Raw genomic sequence first — 23,770 nt, forward strand, 5'->3', positions numbered from 1 at the left:
ACCGCAGGGCCGGACTCTCAGACCGCAGGCCCAATCGCTCAGACCGCAGGCCCAATCGCTCAGACCGCAGGCCCAATCGCTCAGACCGCAGGCCCAATCGCTCAGACCGCAGGCCCAATCGCTCACCCGGCCTCCCTTCCCGCAGACCCGGTCACCCTCGCGGTCTTTGCCCACCGCTTCATGGCCATCGCCGAGCACATGGGCCGCACGCTGCAGAAGACCAGCGTCAGCACGAACATCAAGGAGCGCTTGGACTTTTCGTGTGCGCTGTTCGACGCCGGGGGCAACCTGGTGGCCAACGCGCCGCACATCCCGGTGCATCTGGGATCGATGTCGCACGCCGTCAAGTACCAGCTCGACCAGTTTGGCTGCTCGCTGCGCCCAGGCGACGTCGTCCTGGCCAACCATCCGCAAGCCGGCGGCTCGCACCTGCCGGACATCACAGTGATCACGCCGGTGTTCTGCGCGGCCGGCGTGAACATTATTTTTTTCGTGGCGTCGCGCGCGCACCACGCTGACATCGGCGGCATCGCGCCCGGCAGCATGCCGCCGGCTTCGCGCGAGCTGTTCCAGGAGGGCGCCGTCACGGCCGGCTTCAAGGTTGTCGATGCCGGCGAGTTCCAGGACGCCGCCGTGCGCCGCTTTCTTCTGGACGAGCCGGCGCGGTTCCCCGGGTGCTCCGGCTCGCGCAACTACCGCGATGTCGTGTCGGACCTGCATGCGCAGATCGCCGCCAACCAGCGCGGCATCACGCTGGTGTACCAGCTGTGCGACGAGCGCGGCCTGCCCATTGTGCAAGCCTACATGCGCCACATCCAGCGCACCGCCGAGGCCGCCGTGCGCTCGCTGCTGCGCGACGCACGCGCCAGGCTCATTGCTGGCGCCGGTGCCGATGCTGACCCTGACAAGCCCGTCCGCTTGGCCGCTGCTGACCACATGGACGACGGCAGCCGCATCAGCCTGGCCGTCGAGATCTCTGCCGATGGCTCAGCTGTGTTCGACTTTTCTGGCACGTCGCCCGAGGTGTACGCCAACACCAACGCGCCGCCGTCGGTCACGTCCAGCGCCATCATCTACTGCCTGCGCTGCATGGTGCGCAGCGACCTGCCGCTCAACCAGGGCTGCCTGGCGCCCGTCACCATCCGCATTCCGCCCGGGTCGCTGCTGGCGCCGTCGCCCACCGCCGCCGTCGTTGGCGGCAACGTGCTGACGTCGCAGCGCCTGTGCGACGTCATCCTAACGGCCTTTGGCGCCGCCGCCGCGTCGCAGGGCTGCATGAACAACCTGACCTTCGGCGTGCCGCCATCTGCGCCCGATGCCGCCGACGGCTGGGGCTACTACGAGACCATCGCCGGCGGCCACGGCGCCGGCCCTACGTGGGACGGCCAGAGCGGCGTGCACACGCACATGACAAACACGCGCATCACCGACCCGGAGACGCTCGAGCGCCGCTACCCTGTCATTCTGCATCGCTTCTCGCTGCGCCCAGGCTCAGGCGGCCGCGGCGCCCGCCCCGGCGGCGACGGCTGCGTGCGCGACATTGAGTTTCTTGCGCCAATGCCCGTGTCGCTGCTCACTGAGCGCCGTGTTTTCCAGCCGCCCGGCCTGCATGGCGGCTGCAGCGGCGCGCGCGGCGTCAACCTGTGGCGCCGCCGCACCGCAGCCGGCGGCTACCGCGTGCTCAATCTTGGGGGTAAGAACACCGTCCACGTGTCTACCGGCGACCGCATCGTCGTGATGACGCCCGGCGGCGGCGGCTACGGCGCCCCGCCACACTCGGACGACACGGCAAAAGACGATAATTCGGCGCTATTCGATGACGCGCTGGCATACTGTGCCTAACCCCTAAAGTTTCAAAACGATTTTTTATTCAAAATAAAGAACGTAAACTAATCTAGTCCGTCATCATTACCTCGCCGCCGTCCCAGCCGTCCTTTGCGTCGACCTCAAACAAAAACTCGTCGCTGACGCCGTCCACATGCGTGATCCTCACAATGCTGTGGTCATGCAGCGTGCCACGGATCAGCTCCTTGGACAGCGACGTGACCAGGTTCTTCTCGAGGAACCGCTTGATCGGCCGCGCGCCGTACATCGGATCGTAGCTCTCTTTGAGCACATGCTCTGCTGCCGCGTCGTCCATAACCAGCGTAATGTCGCGGTCCTCCAGGCGGCTGCCGATCTGCGCCAGCTGCAGGCGCACGATATTGCGCAGGCTCTGTTCGCCAAGCCGGTTGAACACCACAATATCGTCCAGCCGGTTCAGCAGCTCCGGCCGCAAAGTGTGCCTCAGATCATCCATCACAGAGGTCTTCACTTCGCTCGGCAGCTCACCCGTAGTCTGGTATCCCGGGTTAGTCTCCGTGTACCGCAAGATCTTGTCCTGCCCAATATTCGACGTCAAGATAATCACGCACTGCGTAAAGTCAACCAGCCGGCCCTGCCCGTCGGTCAGCCGCCCGTCATCCAGAACCTGCAGCATGATGTTGAGCACATTCGGGTGCGCCTTCTCGATCTCGTCAAAGAGGATGACAGAGTACGGCCGCTTGCGCACGACCTCTGTCAGCTGCCCGCCTTCTTCGTAGCCGATGTACCCGGGCGCCGCTCCGATCATCCGCGAAACAGTGTGCTGCTCCATGTACTCGCTCATGTCAAGCCGAACCATGTACCGCTCGTTGTCGAACAGCTCGCGCGCCAATGCCTTGGCCAACTCGGTCTTACCCGTTCCCGTTGGGCCCAGGAATAGGAACGATCCCGTGGGCTGGTTCTTGCGCGCCATTCCCGCGCGCGAGCGCAAAATCGCATCAGACACTGTGTCAATTGCCTTGTCCTGGCCAACAACGGACTTCTTCAGTCTCTCCGAGAGCGTCATCAGCCGATCCACCTGCGACTGCGTCAGTCGCTGCACCGGGATACCCGTCCACCGCGCAATAACCTCTGCCATTTGGTCTGGCCCAACAGTCGAGCTCAGCATCTCCTGTTTCAGCTCGCCACTGGCCACCATGGCATCGTGCGCAGCCTGCTTGGCCTTGAGCTTTTCGATCTCAGCGCGTTTCTCGGGAATCGCGTAGAACTCGAGGTCCGCAGCGGTTTGCAAATCCTGCCTCCTTGTCGCCTCGTCTGCCTTGTGCCGCAGGCTTTCCATCTTCAAGTTGGCTTCGCGGATCTGGTCTAGGAGCCCCTTTTCCTGCTCGTAGCGGAGCTTTAGCGGCTGCAGTTCCTCGTTCAAATGCGAGATCTCGTCGCTAACCACCTGCAGACGTTTCTTGGACGCGTCGTCTTTTTCCTTCTGCAGTGCGGTGCGCTCGATCTCTAGCTGGAGGATGCGGCGCTCCAGTTGGTCGATCTCCTCTGGCTGAGAGTCGAGTTGCACGCGGGTCCACGCCATAGCCTCGTCGACGACGTCCAGGGCCTTATCGGGCAGTCGCCGGTTAGTCACGTAGCGGTCCGACAGCTGCACCGCCGTGACCAACGCGGAGTCCAGTACTTTGACACCATGGTGGTTTTCGTACCGCTCCTTGAGCCCGCGCAGGATCGAAATGGTATCTTGGACACTGGGCTCGCTGACATTGATCTTTTGGAATCGCCGCTCGAACGCCGCATCCTTTTCCACGTACTTTTGGTACTCATCATCGGTCGTCGCACCAATGACACGGAGCTCACCGCGCGCCAGCATTGGCTTAAGCAGGTTAGCTGCATCCATCGAGCCCTCGCTCTTGCCTGCGCCCAGGACGAGGTGGATTTCGTCGATAAACAGGATGACCCCGCCTTCGCACTCGGTCACTTCCTTGAGCACTGCCTTGAGCCGTTCCTCGAACTCACCGCGGTACTTGGCGCCCGCCACCAGCGCACCCATGTCGAGAGAGAAAAGGTGCGTTTGCAGGGACTTGGGAACATCGTTGGCGATAATGCGCTGCGCTAGACCTTCGACAATAGCGGTTTTTCCTGTCCCCGGCGGGCCAGCCAAAATGGGGTTGGACTTGTTGCGGCGGCACAGAACGCGAATTACCTGTCGGATTTCGTCGTCGCGGCCAATAATAGGATCAATCTTGCCTGACTCCGCCTGCTTGATCATATCAATACCGTATTTGCTCAAAGCATCAAAGTTTTCTTCGGCGTTTTTCGTATCAACCTTGCGCGAGCCGCGCACCTTCTTGATGGTCTCGCGGAACTGCTTGTTATCCACACCTGCGTTCTTTAGGATCTCGACTACGCTTTTTTCGTAGGACATGGCGAGCAAGAAGGTGTCGACGGCAATCAGCGAGTCACCCATTGACTGCATCTCCTTTTTGGCCTGGGTGAACACTTCGTGCATGTTTCTGCTCATTCCGGGAAGTGGCGGGGCGGGGCTTTGGGAGGGTAGCTTGACGATGGCGCGTTGGATGGCGCGCTCGAATTCGATTGGTTGAGCGCCGAGCTTGTCGCAGATCCGCTTCAGGTAGCCGTCGTCTTGCTCCCAGAACGCTATCAGCATGTGCGCTGGGTAGAGCTCGGTGTTGCCGTTCTCGGTCGCTTTTCCCATGGCGAGCTTGATGCCCTCGACGAGCTTTTCGGTGTACTCTTCGGGATTAAAAGACATGATAAAGATGAATAAGGATAAATAAAGATGTGTGTAAAGAAATATACAAAAAAGTACAAATAAGGAAAGGGGGTTTTCAGGAAGTTTGTATGTTTAAAGCAAAAGGTATAATTCTGAGAGAATATATGTTGTCCAATATGAAGTTGGGAGGATATGAGAAAGACATGACTCCTTTTATACCCTTTTTGCCAACGACATCCTTAGGGTGTTTTTTACTCTTTGATCAATAGTGCAAGCAGCAGCAGCAGCAGTGTGCGACCCCGCATCCAAAATTTTTTTTTGCAGAAAATGTGGCGGACCCAAGTATATTTCTTGAAGCGTCCAGAATCGCGGAGACCCTTGTGCAACGCACCGGAATGTTCTGCATATAACGCTTTTTTCTCCCCCCCCCCCCCCATCTCACTTTTAAGCTTTGACAGCCTGTGCACAATCATTTTTTAAAGTCCAAGCACGTGCACTAATTCGACATGGAATATTCGAGAAAAGTCCAGATAATGCTAATAAAAATAGTTTACTGGCTGTTTTCCCCTTTATTCGAGTTAGCACACTTAAAAATAATAATTATAAATTTCTCTTTTTTTACAATCCTTGACGAAATTTAACCCCGACATCTTACGTCACTAATCTCGTGTCACGGAAGGAGGAAGCCCAAACATATTTCCATTCTAGCCAGCAGCCAATAAATCCAACTTGCCGGCAATGAACTCGGGAAATGGCTTTGCCAACTTTGCCAAAAAGTTTAACGACTTTGGCAACCAGCTCGGCAACAACATCAAGCGCGTATTTAACGATGACGACGATAACGAAAATGACAGCGTGAATGGCCACTATCAACAACATGGTCAGCGCCAACAGCAGCAGCCGCCACCGTCAGCGTCGCAACGCAGGACGTACTCATCCGACGACGTGCTTGGTTTGGATGCCGAGGCATTCCGTGAGGCGACAATTGAGGGCAACGACGGCGGCGAGCTGGCCACGTACGTCAACGAGAAGCTGGTGTACGAGGCAGGCGTGGACCACGAAAGTCGCCCGATGCTGGTATTTGCCGCATGCCGAATGCTGAACCCCGACGTAGTCGACTATGACAGGCTACTAAACCTCATTCTGTTCCGGCTTGAGGACTTTGTCGAGAGCGACTACACGGTTGTTTTATTTGCTGCCAACGCGCGATACAAGCCTAACCTCAAGTGGCTGTTCACGGCGTACCGGCGGCTGAACCGCAAATACAAAAAGAATCTCAAGGCCCTGTACATTGTGCACCCGTCAAAGTGGGTGCAGATTCTGATGACGGCGATGAACGCAGTTCTGAGCCCAAAGTTTGCCAAAAAGGTGCAGTGGGTTGATACGCTATCTGAACTCGCGACCTCGCTGCCAATCGACCAGATAAACATTCCGCCCGAGGTGTACCAGTACAACGCGACCAAGGAGGCTGAGATCAAGCTGCCGGTTCAAAAGGCGCCTATGAGCCGCTTCTTTGGCGTGCCGCTCGAGCAGCTCATGGGAGTGCACGGCGAGCTCGGTCTCCCGGCGCCCGTAGCCGATGCACTGGACTACCTGTACACGCATGCGCTTGAGGTACAGGACCTGTTCCGCCGCTCACCGCCCTCAGCGACATTGCAGAAGGTGCGCTCCCAATATGAGGCCAAGGGCGCCATCTCGGTCACCTACGCTGTTTGGGGCGAACACGTTGCTGCAGCCATTCTGAAAACCTGGTGCCGCGAGCTCCCACATCCAATCATCCCAGCGCACTACTACGAGCTCGTCCGGGAGCTACCGGACCCTGTGACTCAGCCCGAGCAAGCTGTTGCCTACGCGCGCGACGTTGTGCTGCCGGCTCTGGCCGATCCGCCGTGCGTGTCCCTGCTGCTTGCTGCACTGTTTGGACTGCTACGCGCTATTGCTGATCACTCGCGCACTAACAACATGACTTCTGGTCGGCTCGCGGCAGCATGGGCGCCAAACTTTGTGCACTCGTCGCAGCCGGACGTCGATATCACAATGTGCTCGGTGACACGGTTCTCCGAGGCCCCTGCAGGCAGCGAGCCTAGACGCTCCACCGGTCACTTTAACGACGACAATGATACTGACGAAGATGACGACGACGAAGATGATGATGTCTTGGATCTGGGTGAGCAGGACAATGAGAACCGCCCCAATGTTGTTACGCTGACTAAGCTGATGATTGACAACTACCAGGCTATTTTTAAGCCTACGCTTGAGGCCGCCGAGGCTTTGACGAAGCGACAGGCTCCGAGGGTCAACAACACGGCGCCGCCGCCAAAGCCGCCGCGCAGAGCCCCATCTGCAACAGTTGTCTCCACTGCTGCTACATCTATCGCAACAGCCGCTATCCCGGCTGCTTCAGGCATGGCTCCGCCGCTTGTGCAGGCCAGCGATGAAGATATCGCTGCGCTAGTCCAGGAGCTCGGCACCACAGGTTTGGAGGCTGGTAACGATGCGGTGGCGGCGGCCAGAAAGCCAGTGACAGTCGAGGATATCACCCGGCGCCTACAGGCCGAGCACGATGCTGCAAGAGAAGTGTCTAACGCAAAGGTCAGCAGCGACGCAGCTTCTGAGGAAATCGTCATTAGCAATTTTGTGTAAAGCAATAGGCCATTTATATTTTTCTTGTGAGTGCAATGAGCGGGATATTCCGTTGGCGCATACGTGCCAGGCCATGGCTGCATCGAACACTTTTTATCTTTTTTAATGGGCTGATTCTAATCTCTATTTTTCAGCGGTCTGTATCCGAAAATACGCCCTGCAACTCCTTTTTTGCAAAGATCTGCTGCTTGTAATGGATTGTATATATCTTTTGCATATCACTTTCAGGACCACTGGACACGAGTGCCGTGCCAGGGGTTCCAATTTGATATGGGCGAAGAAGAGCTCACCGGAACACTTACGTTCCGTAATACTAGTCCAGGACAGCTGCCTCAACTACCACGCACAACGCAATCCCCCACATTCGGACACCAGCCCCACTGTCCCCTTGGTAGCTATAAACGCAGCACCGCCACCCATTGCAGGGGAATTATGAATTACTCGTTTAATATGTGTTTTATTGCTTTTATAATAAGATTTGCACTAATTTACTGTGTCAAAAAAACATTATTTTCGGATGCTCCTGGTTATTATTGCCTTTTATTAATTAAGTGCAGTGGTAGCAGTGTTGGAATCATGTCTGCCAAAAAACAATGTCAATAGGGTCTGGGACCACACAGATAATTCTGAACAAACATTAACCAACCACATCAACCATTTAAGTAGAGTATGCAAGGTGTTATAAAACTTTAGATATCCAAGCTGTACTCTTAACTCACTAAAAAATAGCTTGTGTCGATCTTTGGGGACGGCAATCATTTAGATCGGCCTATTGCCTCCAGTGAGCTGCAGCAATCTGCTGTCCATTATTTTTGCCTTTTGCTTTTTTCGTTTTTCAGAATTTGGTTTTGAAAAAATAGTACGCTCATTTATTGAAATAAAATAACAATAATAAATATTTGCAACCAGTGCCAGCCAGCCAGCCCGCCCGCTTGCTTGTCCACTTCCTCGCTTGTCAACCTGCCTACTAATTATAATATAAATACAAGCCAAAAAATAACACTAATATAAAAAATCAAATATATATGTGCAAATTTACTTACCCGAAGGTGTGCGTGTTGGTGGTCGATTAAAATTGTATTTAGAAATGTATTATCCGAAAAGAAAAAGAGATGAGAAAGAAGAAACGCATCTATTTTATGTTTTAGCCGTCTTTGTATTTTGGCTGGTTACTGATCATCGAAAAAAATAGTGGTGCTAAAATTAAAATACATCACGCGTCATTGCTGGCACATATAATCACATTTTTGTGACATTGCACGCACGCTGCGATTTAATAAAGTGAGCTTCTTTAGCGTTATTCGTAGTCTCAATAAAATATGTATTTAGTAAATACAGTAAAATTGTTGTTGCGCAGCCCGAGGATATGGAAGTGAATGTTAAGCTCGAGAATCGTGAAACAAGCTCCCATCTGCATTGTGATGCCAGGAAAAGTATCACGTCGCGTAACCGCGAAAGGCGGCCAATCACCGCCTAGGTGAATATTTGTTGTTTTGTGCGAGGGCATCATAAACCCTTACGAGCGCGAAAAATAACAAAAAGGCGCCTTAGTTTCACTTAGTTCAATAAATTTATATTTAGCACAATTTAATATCCTCAGCAGAGATATTATACACGCATAATTGCACTAGTGAAAATGGATTATGGAATTTCCAGCCATTTATAGCGTAATTCCAGATTTTTAAGCGGGAGGTTTTTAAAAATCGGCTTTCCCGCATTTTCAAAAATCTGGAAAAGTATTTTTCAACAGTGTTGTGTTGAGAAACACTCGAAAACACACTATACTTTTACTCGCTCAATGAACGCAAATAGTAAAGGTAAAAATATATATTTTTATAGTTTTATATAGTGCAATTTATCACAAATGAAACAGTATTTTTTCATGTCATTTTTAAAGTGACATTTTTCATTTCTGATCATGCCTTATTTTTCTATTTCTTGCAGCATTTACTATTTAATATAGGGCATTATCAAAGACTTTATGCTTGCTATGCTATGTATATTTGATTTTCTGCGGCATCAAGTATGTGCTTTGCGGCACATAAATAAATTCGATAAAAATAATGTTTGCAGAACCTTTAACCAACACAGACGACGATTATAACAACAATAATTACAAGATGTACAGCACCAGCATCAGAAACAACAATAGCACCAGCACTAGCACTAGCAAAAAAAAGCAATGTTGTAACCTGCAGTAAGAAGGCTTCCCCTCCCGAGTACATTGATAATTTATCAAAAATGACATTCATGGTATTGTTGATAAACCAGTTATTTGCGGTTCAGGTCGCAGAGATAAGTTATATTGTCTGGGATATAAAAGCAGCTAAAAAAGGGTGAGAAAGTTATATTTCGCTATACCAAGAACTCAGAGGTCAATAAACAATGTGAACGTATGTTTCGTCAGATCCGCGAAAATGCAAAAAAAAAGTATTACAGCTTGACCCCGCGAAGCTCGCCAAAACGGAAACAAATGGCTGGTATACATCCGTTGAGGATGCTGAGCGCGCGCTCAACCACCCTGGCTCCAGCACAGTCGATTGCAAGTTATATGTCGAGTACCTCCTTGAGCGCCGGAAAAGGGGTTTTATTTTGGCAGAACATTGCCATAACACGCAGACCCTCAGCAAGAGTCGGAAACATGACGGCAGCAGCTCAACTGACCCCCTGTATTGCAAGCTCTATCTTTCCTTTGTTAACAGAAAGCGCGCCGACGTCGAACTTGCAAAATATTTACGTGCAAAATTTGGATCAGGTGCAGTCCTTATTCTTGGTAATTGGACCCAGGCATGACCCGTCACCATGAGTCAATTCATAAGGGGTTGTGGGAGATGCTAATAGGCCAGGAATTCACTGTTTACTTAATTGACGAGTATTGCACCTCAAAGTTCTGCCCAGCATGTGAGAGCAGGATAGAGAAATTGCACAAAATTTATGATCCTTGTCTGAAGAATCCCAAGCACAAGTACCACGTCGCAATGGTAGCAGCATCTAACTTCGTCGCAACCGCAGCCACCGCCGTTTCTGTTGCAATTAAAACTGCCACCGATGCTGCATCTATTATTGACTGTGCGCAGCAGGGTCGCGACCAGTGTATGCCTATTCGCCCACAGTCTGCCGATATTATCCAGTGGATTGGAGAGGAAAAGGGCTGGTTTGAGGACAAAATTAGGTGGAAAAGTAATCAGCAGCTGCGGGATGGGCTGACTGAGCGGAATCGGAAGCAGCACATCAATATCCAGCCTGCCGATAATCTCAGGCACATTGTCAGGCTGAGCGGCTGGTCGCAGGGTAAAATTGAGCGCAAAATCAGACAGAGGATACGCGATGAGTTGGCCGCGCAGCGGCAGAATGGTCAGCACCAGCAGGAGGCAGATAACCGCAACAAATTTTAATACAATTCCAGCAGTAGAAAAACCTCGCCAGATTTTATGACATGGCTTGCTCCAGTGCACAATGGAAAACTGCTTGCAAAGCTTCAGGCCTGACGGAACCAAGATCAAGGATGGCGAAAAAGTGCCACCAGGCAGACGGAAGTGTAATCGCGACATGGCTGCAGTGCTGAACTTTCAACTTTCGCATCATCCTTAATGCCCTGCCTATAGGCAATTATCCTTACCGTTTCTTGTACAAAAAGGAATCGTCAGAGTCGGCTGAACCCGAGTGTACAGCGACGCTGAAGCCCAAGCCCAAGCGTGTGCGCAAGAATCCATCTGCCCCTGGTTCTTCTCTTTAAAAGAAGCAGCAAACTGATTAATATCGTCAACCATAATAGTCTATTGCCACTAGTTTCTAAACACTATGGGGAAGGATGTCGGTTTATAGTATATTTGTAGCCTCGTTATTTTCCTATAGTGTAACGAATGTAATATTTGGTATACAATGCAATGCAATGCAACATCAATATTATGTTTTGTTGGCCATTGCTTGCGTTTTGAAGCGAAATAATGGATCAGCACAAACACTAGCACACATGTTGCCTAGCTCGAATGTTATTCGATGTTTTTGGATAAAAATAATACACCCTATTTTTCTCCATTTGTTCGAACAGCAGCCAAGGCTAGTGATTTTGCTGGGAGAGACGGCATATACACTCGCAAGCGCACGCATTCATCCGTACGTAGAAAAAAATGGTTGTGCAGCAATTAAAAAAGGGACGCGGCATTCTAGACGCTGAATAAAACATAATGGATTCTCTTAGGAAAGGAAATAAAAAATGCAAACCAGTTTCTATGGAGAAAATTGGACCACATGGACCGTTTGTATATAAACATTGGCAATCCTTTTTTCGCTTGTATTGTGCGCCCCGCAATGCCAATTTGATCGGCGGAGCAATTTCGTGTATTTTTTTCCTAGTGCCAAATTCACACAACCCAATGCATGTTTTTAAAAACAGGCACAAGCTGGACTTGGAAATGCCCCTGCTGCTCCCGACTGCTTCTAGTTCTTTAGTTGATTTTCACGAAAAGCGCAGGCCCCTCGCACGTCCGTTTTTGTTTTTCTTCTTTCCTGTCATCAATTATTTTCTTTATTTCGCATCGAATTTAATTATTTGCTATTTTCCATTAACTTAAACCATTTAACTTTTATCACAATATACATTTCAGGAGCGCCTATACTGACACCATTCTCCCCCATCTCTCTCCCTTCACACACATACAAACAGAAGCACACCTATTATTTGTGCATACTACTGCTACCTGCATTATCGACACAGGACCCGACCTCCCTACACACAGAAAACAGGGCTCGGCCATCCCCCGCTTGCTTTTCTTGCTATTGTTTCAACTATTTTCCTAATCTTAACAGCTGGTAAGTGATAATTGTCACACTGCGAAAACCGCAGATTCCCCCTTTTTTACTGCTCTTCGCCCATGCGCCTTCTCTGCTGAGCTGCACTTGACCCAGGTCAATTGAAGCATATAACAAACACGGGCTCACACACACAGACAACCAATAAGTGGTCCTGCCAAACGCGGCATGCGGCTCGGTCCGCATTAGCGCAAGTGGGTGGTAGTATATAAAAAGTTGCTTTGGAAATGTTTTATTTTGTCATTCTCTCTCCAAGCTTTTTTCTCTCAAACCCTTTCCTTCATGGGTTTTGCATACTTTGCTCAATGCTAATAATCTCTAGAATGCCCTTTGGCCATTCACGTTATTCTATTGCATCTCTTCCTTTTAAACTAGCTTCTCTGGCGGCAACCTAAGGACGTTGCATCACCATTTAATGAACACACGCGAAAGCCGACCGACGCCAAACCCAATGACAACGTCACTTGAGTATGCCAGCGACAGTCCAACACACTCGCTTGGGGACACATTCCAGCAGCAGCACGCACAATTACAATTACAACAGCAGCCGTCGCAGCCGGACGCAGCCGCTCGGCCCAACGGCTTACTGGGAAAGATGTTTCGTAAGAGCACTTCCAAGCACCCAAAGCTGAATCCGGTGGGCATTTCCTCCAAACAATTCTTTGGCGAAGAGCCCCGCCCTGTAGTCATGCACTTGTCGCCCACAGAGTACCATGCCCCGCCCAAGGGCGTCAAACTGACCAGAAAGCTGTCGGCCATTTCACCAACAATATCCAACGTGTCCTCTAATAGCCACCCACTATTCGCGATGCAAGGTGCTGGTTCTCATATTTTCCAAACAATGAATGGGCAGTCCTACACAGCTCAGCAGCATTGGCTAGAGCTATCTTTGCCACGAATTGGCGACAAGGCTGCCGAAGGGGACAAACCCGCCTCGAACCCTGCATATCAAACCCAGTGCTACCGTCCATCCAGACTAAAGCTGGATGTTGCGCATGGAGTTGCCACAGCGGTATTAGACAAGGATATCAGCAAAAGCCCTGTCCATCAGACCGCATCGGCAGCTCCATCGCCTGGCGGACCTAATAAATTGCTGTTATCACCGGGCTCCCCGTTTGGGACGCAGCCACAAATGCAGTCAACCCCCACAAGCCCAATGCACGCACCTGCAGTGCCTCAGTCCGAGTTGCTCGCCATGTACAACGAGGCTGAAAGGGCCATATCTGCCGGCGAGCGCAAGCAACGAGGATCGCCGTGGAGCGCAAAGCTTGGTTTCACCAACATCCGCCGCCCAGAGACTAGAACCCAGCGGCATCAGGCATTCGACATCAACTCGGTAGACATCGCCACGCACCCCTGCATATACCCCGAGCCCCCGCTCGTCTCTGTGCCCTCAATCGCCCCAGTATCTGCTCGAGGCAACAACGCCTCTGGCACTGCAACACCTTTCTCGGCGTTGGATACGCTGGTAGGTACAGCCGCGGATTCAACATCGTTACCCCAGGACGGCTTTGATAATAACGACGACAGTCCGCTGTACGCCAACTCTGAAGTGATTGCTAGCGTGAGCAACTTGGGAAGTATCGACAAGGAGTTTTTGTTGACCATTCAGCGCAACTCCGCCCTGGAAGCGAGACGCCAGCGGCGCCGCGAAACGCGCCGCAATACAGTGTCAGTTCTCAGCACAAGCGACAGAGACAGCAACGCTGATAAGGAGCACCTTTCGTCTATGCCGCCGGCTCTGGTTTCCAGTTTTGCTGCTCGCAAAAACATATCGGCCTTTTTGGCACCCACCGACAGTGGCCACGACATGATGCCTCACGGCATTACAATAGAACACCTGTCGCGACTCTCGCAGATTGGCGAGCCGCTTCCGTACCCAGATACGGCGCTGCGGTTGGCGGACATGGCCCCCAGGCCCGCTGGTAGAAAGTTGAATCAAAGTCAGGGGCAGCAGCAGCAAAAGACGCCGGCACCCAAACACGAGCTTGATTTCACAACCGCGCCCCAAAAAGACAATATTTTAAGCCAGCCGGCCCTTGACATCACGACTGAAAAGCCCGAGTTCAGCAGTCCCAGTACTTATACGTCTGTTTTCTGCTCCCCAAAGAATCCGCGGCCCTTATCGTCGGACTCGCTAACTTATGCCGAGCAGCAAGTAACAAGCAGTGCTGACGATATTGGCAGCAACAGTGGCGAAAGCGATGCTTGGAGCGCACACCGCCCCTCTACCCCAACATGCTATCACAAAGAGCGCTGGCTTCTGGGCCTGACGGTGCAACGGGCAACAATTATACTAGTCCTGCTACATTTGCATCATCACCAATTTTGGATTCGCCCATCGCAAAGTTGCCTAAGCTGTCTGCACTGCTCAGCGCCGCCTCACCGACTCACTCTGTTACGACACTTACGCCGCACTCGCCCGCACTCGCGTCCACACTGCCCCCTTATTGCGCCAGCAACAGCAGCAGCGTAATTTCCAACATGCAGTTTTCGACATCAGTAACATTCAGCTCTTTGAACAAATATGCCGCGGACGGCAGCATACCGCTAGTGCCATATCTACCCCACGGCACAGCAGCACAAACCAGCAGATATGAAGCAATGGTCTCCATCCCGCTGCCAGCAGTTGCTACCAGGCCGGGGACAGCAAACCCGCATGCTTCGCCTCGCATAGTATCAAACAACCGCAGATATCGCGGTTCGACGCTGGTGGGCCCTTCAGCGTCAATGGCGGCCGACACTGAGAATTTTGCGTATGCGCTGCCGCCACTCCCATCAACAGTTGCCGCTATCATCTCGCCTCCGCCGCTCCGCCAGCCTGCGTCCCAGATACACGTAGCCCAGTCAAACAGTGGATGGGATGCAGATTCAATTAGAATGCAGAGGTATCGCTTGACGCCGGCCTCGGGCCGCCAACATGTTGGGATGGACGTGGACTGCTTGCCGGAAAGCCCGGTGCATCCCGACACTGAGAGCGACGATATTTTGGCAACTTCGACAAAGGCCGCCGAACAGCAGGAATCCGCCACCAGCCAGCCCTTGCATAAAGCTTTCGTGCGCAAATTCAGCCACCCAGACACACAGCTGCATTTGACATCGCGTGCGCCCATGTCGCCTACTCGGTCACCTGATACATTGTCAAAGTCTGTATCCAACCTGTCCACCACTTCTCACAAGTCTGTCAGCAACAGTAATGATGACAGCGGTAATGTCAGTTCTTGCTACAAAAACGGAATCAGCCGCTTGTTCTCGGTGAATCCATCAAACCGCAAGCTACACCTGACAAAGAACAAAGCTGTTAACAGCCAACCGCCGAGCGGCTCCGAAACAAGCGGGAACAATTTGGTCCGGACTCAGGCGCAGCCACAGCAACAGTCGCAGCCTGTGTCACCCGCAGTAACATCGCTTGTGAACGATCCTCTGGCCAGACGCAAAATCCGCGACCAGTTGGCATCCTCAACAGCGTTTGACCGTCTGCTAGAAGAGGATGACGAGTTTACCATGGCCATTTCGCTGACACCACTGGTCGCTGGCACTTCGCGGAAAAAGCCGGTTTAAGGAGTAGAGTTAGTGGCAGTGCTAACTATCCTCACAATTTCACGACACCATCATTCATCACATTTTTTCCCTCATGTTACTTTCTACGCCTAATTACACTAAAAGAAAATAATGAGGCTACAAGAATCCTGCAAATCCACATCCTTCCCCCAGATTGCATAGTAACCTGACAGGCATTTAGAAACTAGTGGCAATAGACCACTATGGCTGACGATATTATCCAGTTCGCTGCTTTTTAAGAGAAGCAGGAGCAGATGGATTCTTGGGCACGTGCTTTGGCTTGAGCAGAGTCTCGGGTGTTGCTGTAGACTCACTCAGGTTCAGCCAACTCTGATTATGACTTTTTGCACAAAAACGGGGTTTTAAAAAACCCTGCTTAAAAATCTGGACTTTCGTTATAAATGTCTGGAAATTCCAAAATCCATTTACACCAGTGTAATACATTTGAGTTTTCTATATCCCATACAACGCATTGGTTTTTTTGTGAATTGTAAAACATGCAACATAAAATATAACTCAAATTAGCAGCTTTAACAGCAGCATCGCTATGACTGTCGTGGAGACGGACGACAAAACGTTAACCATATTGTTGCTTATGATATTTCTGCCGGCAATCAGTTGAGCACCCTTTAAGCGCTTAAGCTCGCTAGCGCTGAGATCCGAAACTGCGCGCTTATCAACCAGGTACGACGCCTGAATTGTCGCGCCCAAAAGCGAGTCAATCAATGACCCTACTGTCCCAAGGATGGACGCGAGCATGTTGTATGGTATTTTCGGCATCACGCCCGAGCGATACGCCCCAAAGTATTGCACCCAAAGAGCAATGTCTGCGGCCAGACCAACAGCAGCACCACCAGCAAACGAAGAGAGAACACCCAGCCTGCTCACTCCGCCGTTTGTCCCAGGCGGCACCGGCGAAAATGTCGTTATCAGGATAGGCCAATCGTTGCTCAGTGTGCCCAGTTCGCTGGCCCACGTGTCAGCCGCGCAACAAGAGTAGAACCCGATGTACGCCCAGGTCAGCAGCACCATTAGCTGGCGCTGCTCTCTTGTCAGGTCCTCCGGATGCCGCCCGTCAAAGTAGTATTGGTACACAAGAGAAATCACCGATCCTACACCGCCGTTACACAGAACTTGCTTCCAGTCGCGCTCAGAAGCCTTGGCATATGATGGGTCAATTTTCATCTTTTCCCGCGCCTGATACTTTGTGCAATATGAGCTGGAGATGAAAAACGCCAGCAGCACGGCTGTGAACATGACGTTGTCATTGCTAACCGTGGCTAGGCCCACAAATGCGGCTGCTAGCGCCCCTGACTTTGACAGTGAGCGTTTGCGCAGCGAGGAAAAGCACATAATGCTCGTGAGAACAACTGCAAAATATGCGCGCATTGTTCGGATACCAGAAGTGCGCTGCCGTGTTGCCCTATTTGAGGCAAAAGTGTAGTTAAAAATAAATAAATGCAGGTGTAAATATAACAAAGGAACCGAGTCTTATTAGACTAAACCAAGCCTATTTGGAGCGTAATTGCTTTTTAACACTAAAAAGATAAATGTTATAATACGTTGAATCCATGCCCTTATTCAGCGCCCGCCTCACTCTAAATCCACTTGAAATATGCACTGGGATATTAACCACAAAATATAGACGCGTGTGGGCGGTCGGCACGTGAATTTCCAGTTTAACCTTGAAGACAATATTTTTTATTCAATATTTTTGCATTTCTTTTCTGCTGTCTTTTTTCAATTCACTCTTTTTCAAATCGCTTGTTTTTTTTGTTATTCCCGCCCGCTGTAATTTTAAGTACAGCCACTAAAATGTCGAGTATCGCGCAAATGCACAGGTCGCGGACCGTTATTTCGGAGGCAACCACACCGGTGACCGTGTTCACAGGGTTTCTGGGAGCAGGCAAAACCACGCTTATTTTTAACCTGATCAAGCGCGCCGACCCTGATTACAAGATAGTCTTGCTGAAAAACGAATTTGGCGATGCCGAGACTGACAGCGCGCTTGCTCGCGAGAGCCATATAGAGATAGCTGAGATGACAAACGGGTGCCTGTGCTGCGTTCTGGTCGGCCAGATGAAGCGGGCCTTAGAGGAGCTGAAAGAAAAGTACCAGCCTGACCGCATAATCATTGAGACTTCCGGCTCAGCCTTTCCAGCGCCCATTGCATGGCAGATTCGCGAGATGGAACCATCAGGTTTCCACCTTGACTCGATCTTGACGGTCATCGATTGCGTCAACTTTTGCGGCTATGAAGACACTTCGTATACCGCCCGCATGCAAGCACAATACACCGATCTCATTATTCTCAACAAGTGGGAGCAAGTCAGCGAGCGCCAGCTGGACATTGTAATTGACCATGTCAACGATCTTAATACGGACACGCCCAAGATTAAGGCGCATAAAGACGTTGGAATCGATCCTGCAGTAGTTTTTGGACTGGACACCACCTTGTTCCGTCTTTCAGAGCGACCTGTCTCTGCTGCCAAAGGTGAATCTGGCGAGACAGACTCATCAAGCTCTGTACATCTGCCACTTGGTGGGCACGACCACCACGCACAAGAGGTCGATTTAGTAGAGGTTCGCCGCAGCCGCAGTGATGATGGCGCACAGCATGCGGACATAATCGACACCGAATCGTTTGTCGCGTTTCTCAAGTCATTACCCGCTGACGACGTTTACCGCGTCAAGGGAATTGTGCGTCTCTCTAATGCTGTTGCCGACGAATCCAGCGCTGATGTATGCGACGCTGGTCACGCCACTGCCGCCGTATCTGGCGAAGGTATACTATATATTGTAAACCATGCGTTTGGCCGCTACACTTTCACACGGCTGACCTTAGACACGGACCGACTCAGGAATACACTTGTTAGAGTCACTGTCATGGGCAGTGGATTGCGCATGCTCTTGCCCAAACTCCAGAGCGGCTTTCGTGCCGCAGACGATGAGATTTCTACACACTGGGCTTGCACGCACTAATTAAGAATACAATAAAAGCAGTTGCACAGATACACTTTCCCTCAATGAAGCTGATTTCCAAATGATAGTTTACTAACGAACTGGGCGTACTTGTATATATATCCCTCTCTCAATTTTAATTAAAATAAGAAACAAAAGTGTTATTAAAAGTTGTGCAAGCAAGCTACACTGCTAGCACAACAGGAGTGTTGGTACACCTCAATTCAGCGGTCTTAATTCTGTTAACCTCCTCGTCGACGGCCTTTTCGAAGTAGACCTGTCTCAACTTTCTTCTTTCTTGTCTGAGCTGGCCAAGTCTGTAGAGGTTGCGCCCAATGTCTACATTTAAAAAAGCCAGAGCGGCAGCATTTGGATATTAGTAAGATGGTGGGGGTTTAAAGGACAATGTGTTTTGTGCTAGTGTATTTATAAAACTGGCAATACACATGCAGCCTGCCAACTTGAAATCACCCAATGTGGCACAATTCTGGTTGTGCTGGCCAACTTTGATAACTTACTGTAATGAGCATCCTTGGCGTGCATGGGGTCCCACAGACAACTGATCACAAAATTCAGGATGCTATGTGGGTAGTATGGAATTGCTGTGTGCGAGTCCGAAGACCCACACCTGAGCCCAAGACGGTCAAAAACGCACTCTACGTACTGGTCTGGCGATGGCACCGATAATGTCGGATCTCTGTATCCAGACATCTTAGAGGTAACCCAGAAGCTGAAAATATGCGACACCATAATCCCTTGGGGCTCGAGCTCATATGCCAGGCTCTGCGAGTATGTCTTGACAAAACCCTTTGTTCCCGCGTACACTGAAAGGAAAGGGAGTGATCGCATTGCAGCAAACGAGCCTAGGTTGATAATAAGGCCATTTTGACGCTCCTGCATCTGGGGCACAACAAGACGCGTAATGTTCATCATGGTTGTGATATTGACTTTTACCATGTCGTTGCACATAGTTTCGTCCTCCTCATCGAAAAAAATGGGGTTATCGTGGCACAGACCAACATTGTTGACTACAGCGGTACGTGTTAATATGATCTAATTTTAGCATAGTATACATGGCACAGGGGAAATTACATTTTTCAATTTAATAATCATAGGCAGTAAACGTGGTCACTTACTCAAAACACTGACGCTTTCCCCTTGAATCAAATCGCGAATATCACTCCATTGGGATTCAGTGCACTTTGTAAAGTCCACCGCATATGACTTTACGCTAGCGCCCTTCTCCTCTACAAAAAAAATGTGACAGTGCACAATCAACAATATTAGCATATCATATGTTATTGTGTTGTGTTAAACATTGCATTAGTAGAATTGTGTTATACTCACTAATTTCTTTTTCCATATCAGCAAGCTTTGAGGGAGTGCGTGACAACATGATAATATTGAATCCCTTGTCAGCGAGATGTAGAGCCGCCGCCTTGCCAATTCCATCCGTGCACCCGGTTACAACTAAAAACATAAAAGTGGTTATTGAAATATCAGTTACTTGACAAAAATTAGTATATAAAACAATGGAATATAACAAAAACTTTGTTAATGCATTTAAATTATTGGCATTACTTACCTGCCCAGTAACCGCCCCCAGCACCATATTGATCCAGCTACACGAAAATTGATTTTTCAGTCGATTAATTTAATAAAAGTACATAATATTTTGTTTGACAAACAAGCTCGCACAAATGCTGTCTATAAATTAAGATATACTTACCGAAACAGCGTCACGAACAAAGAGATCCATGAGTATGTCCATAACATTGATTACATAATAAAGCGTCGCCACGGATCCATAAAGCATCATGATGACCCACATCGTGCTACAAAACAAAACAAAATGTGTACGATGTCACCTGCAAAATAATGGTTTTAAATTCGTTGTAGTTTGTTTGCAATTGTATATACATTGGCAACCAAAGTGTATCTCTTTTGCACACATGTAACGCAAAATTATTGCGCGAGTACGTACTTGAACGACATAAACTTGTAGTCCTCATTGAAGGCGATGTCAACGATGGTGTGGTCCATTTCTATGAGTACAGACATTTAAAATATTGTAATTTTATAATTGATAATTGTTGAAACAAAAAACACTCGCTCACCACAGGTCAAGCTTTGCAATGTCATTATACTGTAGAGCAACAGCTTGCCTGCCAACCTCGCCGCACTGCTAGTACTAGAAAGTAACCCCGTGCATAATGCATGTGTCCATATTGCGCAATACCAACCGCATTAATACTAAGACAATGCGTTAATCACTGTGTAAAGCAGCCAGTAAAGTTCAAGCCCTACACACATTACCGAGTAGAAGTAGCATAAAGTTATTGACTTTTACTGTGCTTTTTACCACATGTCTGCGATGTAAAATAATGTTGGATAATGCAAGAAATTAATTAAACAGTAATCGCCAACATTTATAGCATATTATAGTAATCATAACAATACAAAATAAAGCAATTTGAGCATGAACTAACCCACAAAAGTCACCACCATCCTCCGGGCAATGGATGTGGCAGTGGATAGGAAAGGTAGTCGGCATCACAAGAACACCTGGCGCATCACCAATACAAGAGACTCCATCTGTCACTCATTTGCATTAACGATGCTCCTTCGCTCACTGCCTGTAGCAAACAGACAGTGTAAATGATACCCTGAACCAGAGATGCGTCTATGACCCGTCGCCTGGCTGTCAGACCATCGAAATGCAGGGACACATATTCATGTGTTCGCAACGCGAGCGCCAAATTCTGACGCGAGACGATCAAGCTGATCCGCAAAAAGAACAACATTTTGAAGCACAAGCACAGCCTCACGATGGAGGATGTCAGCAACCTGTACCAGAGCGCCTTGGTTGCTGGCGGTAAGCATTCAACTCTGGATATCCGCAGCCTGTGCATGCAGAAACCCGCGCATTTGGCGTGTAGAGCCCTGAATCGCAAGTGGGGCACGTCCTTCAGCTGGGATCTGATCGACCCTCAGCAAAAGTCGCTGAGCTGGCGGTTCCCCGATGAATTCCGGTGACACAAGGCACCCTTCAAAGACGGCGAGCAGGTTTTGGTGCGCAACCGCCGCTGAATCAATGAAAGATGACCATAATTGGATATAATAATATAATAATTTGAGAAATTTTGAAGGAAAAAATAGGAAAAAATAATCAGTACATGAAGCCGTTCACGGCACAGCACACGGCAATGAACGCGGTGATTGCAAACGTGACTTGATGTCCGACCTCGATCACAGTGTCGGTGGACTGGAAGACGGACGACAGGGCAGACGGCTGCGTGCCGGCAATGGATCCAGCAATCACGAGCGTGTAGCCCAGAGTGATAACCCAGCTCGCCAGCTCATTGATTTCCATGATTACAAGCAAACTCGTTGCCATGGGCAAGATCGTCAGGTACGTGCTCGACAGAGTAATGCCGTCGGAAATTAGCGCGTACTCCTGCTGGAATGCGCGGGTCATTTCGGCGCCAGAGTTAGTCGCGGCCGCGGTCTGTTGCATCCTCCTGCGCAGCTCACCCTTGCGCGCCCAAATTCCAAACACCAGGTAGAGCAGTACCAGAGCAACGGCCGGACCACAGCGCGCGGCAATGGGAAGCTGCGTGGTGACATGTGAGCGCGCAATACTCTCGAGGATCTCAGAGTGGAGGTTGAGCTTGGATTTGACGAGCGAGTGTGCGTGCTGTGATGCATCGTTGAGCTCCTGCATGTAGTCATTACATTCAGGGTCGCGGTTGCCGGACAGCACCTTCTCGGGCCATGTGGGCGTTGCACTATTGGAGCTTCCATCAATCAGGTCTCTGAGCCTATCCACACCAGCGTTGATTTCCGAGCGCAGCTGGCTGCTGGGACCGCGGGTGAATGAAGCAAAGTTTTGAAGCTTGTTCACTATGTAGTTCTGGACGCTGTGAAATAGTCCGGTGCTCTTGCGGTCAAGCTTGCGCGCAGCGTGCTTGGTACTGCGCGTTGCCCTCCTGCTGTCAACGTTGAGCCTGTCGTACACATCCTCCTCGGCATGCTTGACCCGCTTGGCTGCACCCCTGACGTTCTCCTGACCCCATCTCTTGGCGCTGTCGGCTGCATCTGTGGCCTCCTGGCCAACATATTTGGCATTTTCCGCGACACGTTGGCCAAGACTGTCGGCGCCGTCTTGAACGCGTTGCTTCAGGTCGTCAGCCTTGTTTTTGGCCTTGTCCACAATTTGATTTGCGTTGTTCTTTGCCCTTTGTCCAAGGTTGTTAACGCCCTCCTTGGCCTGCTCGCCAATGTAGCCAGCTTCCTCTTTCGCTTTTTGCCCAAGGTTGTTGACACCCTCTTTTGCCTTGTAGCCGAGGTTGTTAGCGCCCTCTTTTGCTTGCTGGCCAAGGTATTCGACTCCGTTTTTAGCTTGCTGGCCGTACTCGGCGACGTTGCTGGTGACATACTCGCCGGCATCCATTACATTATTCTGCCCGCGAGACAGCAGATCGTTGGCGTGATCAGCCTTGGGCTTGAAAAGGCCATGAGCGCGTCCAGTCATCACGTCCCACCAGTGATACTCCTCCTCGTCCTGGACAACAAGAATTGGTGTGACAATCGTCATGGTCGTGTACTCCTGGTGGGTCACCAGCTCGGCTTGAGCCGGGATTGACATCGAGAACAGGGCAGCCGCAGAAATGGCCAAAAGCATGCCAATGTTTGTTGGCTTATTGAATACTTTCATTGTAAAAAATCCGTTTAACTTATCGAAAATACAGAAATAATTCTTTAAATAAAGTGAATAAGAGATGCTGCGTTTTATTATCTTGTATATAAAAAAGTTGTCCGTTTAAACTGAAAAATAATTGACAAAATGTTTGTCCAGATTCTTTTAAAGTCTGGGTCTGTACGCCGGCGTATTTATACACACTTGCATGAACTTATGCATAAAATGGCGTTGTGCACAAACAAATGCATAATGGTGACGTTCTGCTATCACAAGCGATGATGCAACGCTGGTCATTGCATTCCAAACAATAATCAAACGATGGCGCGGCTTGAATGGAAACACACAATGCATTTATTATAAAATTCCAATGACATCAAATGCTCTTCGACGGTGCCGCAAACTTGTACCCCACTCCCGGAATGTGTGTTGGATCACATTCATGATGATACAAACAATATTCGAAAATACTAGTGATCAAATATAGTGTGATTATGTAATATTTTAATCTTGAAAATTTAAAGTGCTGGGTTGATTGCAGCAAGCCAAGGAAAATA

At 50.0% G+C, this 23,770-nt stretch overlaps 10 protein-coding genes across 10 annotated transcripts; 6 read left to right on the plus strand and 4 right to left on the minus strand.

The window, feature by feature from the left end:
* Nucleotides 1–39: 39 nt before the first annotated feature.
* Nucleotides 40–1,884, plus strand: BX661DRAFT_181453 (5-oxoprolinase). The gene has a single exon (XM_051535715.1). It carries the CDS (start codon nt 181–183, stop codon nt 1,840–1,842), a length of 1,662 nt encoding a protein of 553 aa, XP_051392164.1. The 5' UTR covers nt 40–180; the 3' UTR covers nt 1,843–1,884.
* BX661DRAFT_181454 (P-loop containing nucleoside triphosphate hydrolase protein) lies at nt 1,885–4,835 on the minus strand. Its single transcript, XM_051535716.1, has one exon. It carries the CDS (start codon nt 4,574–4,576, stop codon nt 1,895–1,897), a length of 2,682 nt encoding a protein of 893 aa, XP_051392165.1. The 5' UTR covers nt 4,577–4,835; the 3' UTR covers nt 1,885–1,894.
* A 215-nt stretch (nt 4,836–5,050) lies between these two features.
* BX661DRAFT_204981 (divergent CRAL/TRIO domain-containing protein) lies at nt 5,051–7,662 on the plus strand. Its single transcript, XM_051538580.1, has 2 exons — nt 5,051–5,111; nt 5,133–7,662. Exon 2 carries the CDS (start codon nt 5,276–5,278, stop codon nt 7,178–7,180), a length of 1,905 nt encoding a protein of 634 aa, XP_051392166.1. The 5' UTR covers nt 5,051–5,111; nt 5,133–5,275; the 3' UTR covers nt 7,181–7,662.
* Nucleotides 7,663–10,158: 2,496 nt separating this feature from the next.
* BX661DRAFT_197936 (uncharacterized protein) lies at nt 10,159–10,575 on the plus strand (the record flags this gene model as incomplete). Its single annotated transcript, XM_051538183.1, has 1 exon — nt 10,159–10,575. The coding sequence occupies one exon, from the start codon at nt 10,159–10,161 to the stop codon at nt 10,573–10,575; it is 417 nt and encodes a 138-aa protein (XP_051392167.1).
* A 1,394-nt stretch (nt 10,576–11,969) lies between these two features.
* Nucleotides 11,970–12,390, plus strand: BX661DRAFT_181460 (uncharacterized protein; the record flags this gene model as incomplete). The annotated part of the gene is made up of 1 exon (XM_051535717.1): nt 11,970–12,390. Exon 1 carries the CDS (start codon nt 12,220–12,222, stop codon nt 12,385–12,387), a length of 168 nt encoding a protein of 55 aa, XP_051392168.1. The 5' UTR covers nt 11,970–12,219.
* Nucleotides 12,391–12,443: 53 nt separating this feature from the next.
* BX661DRAFT_170592 (uncharacterized protein) lies at nt 12,444–15,553 on the plus strand (the record flags this gene model as incomplete). Its single annotated transcript, XM_051533635.1, has 2 exons — nt 12,444–14,150; nt 14,186–15,553. The coding sequence occupies 2 exons, from the start codon at nt 12,444–12,446 to the stop codon at nt 15,551–15,553; spliced, it is 3,075 nt and encodes a 1,024-aa protein (XP_051392169.1).
* A 234-nt stretch (nt 15,554–15,787) lies between these two features.
* BX661DRAFT_100607 (integral membrane protein DUF92-domain-containing protein) lies at nt 15,788–17,241 on the minus strand. The gene has a single exon (XM_051532384.1). The coding sequence runs from the start codon at nt 16,940–16,942 to the stop codon at nt 16,070–16,072; it is 873 nt and encodes a 290-aa protein (XP_051392170.1). The 5' UTR covers nt 16,943–17,241; the 3' UTR covers nt 15,788–16,069.
* A 47-nt stretch (nt 17,242–17,288) lies between these two features.
* BX661DRAFT_181463 (CobW/HypB/UreG, nucleotide-binding domain-containing protein) lies at nt 17,289–18,620 on the plus strand. The gene has a single exon (XM_051535718.1). It carries the CDS (start codon nt 17,369–17,371, stop codon nt 18,533–18,535), a length of 1,167 nt encoding a protein of 388 aa, XP_051392171.1. The 5' UTR covers nt 17,289–17,368; the 3' UTR covers nt 18,536–18,620.
* A 320-nt stretch (nt 18,621–18,940) lies between these two features.
* Nucleotides 18,941–20,330, minus strand: BX661DRAFT_142590 (uncharacterized protein; the record flags this gene model as incomplete). The annotated part of the gene is made up of 5 exons (XM_051532954.1): nt 18,941–19,542; nt 19,651–19,761; nt 19,862–19,984; nt 20,100–20,136; nt 20,244–20,330. The coding sequence occupies 5 exons, from the start codon at nt 20,328–20,330 to the stop codon at nt 18,941–18,943; spliced, it is 960 nt and encodes a 319-aa protein (XP_051392172.1).
* Nucleotides 20,331–21,683: 1,353 nt separating this feature from the next.
* On the minus strand, nt 21,684–23,344 carry BX661DRAFT_204985 (uncharacterized protein; the record flags this gene model as incomplete). The annotated part of the gene is made up of 1 exon (XM_051538581.1): nt 21,684–23,344. The coding sequence occupies exon 1, from the start codon at nt 23,229–23,231 to the stop codon at nt 21,684–21,686; it is 1,548 nt and encodes a 515-aa protein (XP_051392173.1). The 5' UTR covers nt 23,232–23,344.
* Nucleotides 23,345–23,770: the final 426 nt, after the last annotated feature.

The sequence above is a fragment of the Kickxella alabastrina genome, assembly GCF_025024165.1.
Source record: "Kickxella alabastrina strain RSA 675 chromosome Unknown BX661scaffold_9, whole genome shotgun sequence".
Taxonomy (NCBI): domain Eukaryota; kingdom Fungi; phylum Kickxellomycota; class Kickxellomycetes; order Kickxellales; family Kickxellaceae; genus Kickxella; species Kickxella alabastrina.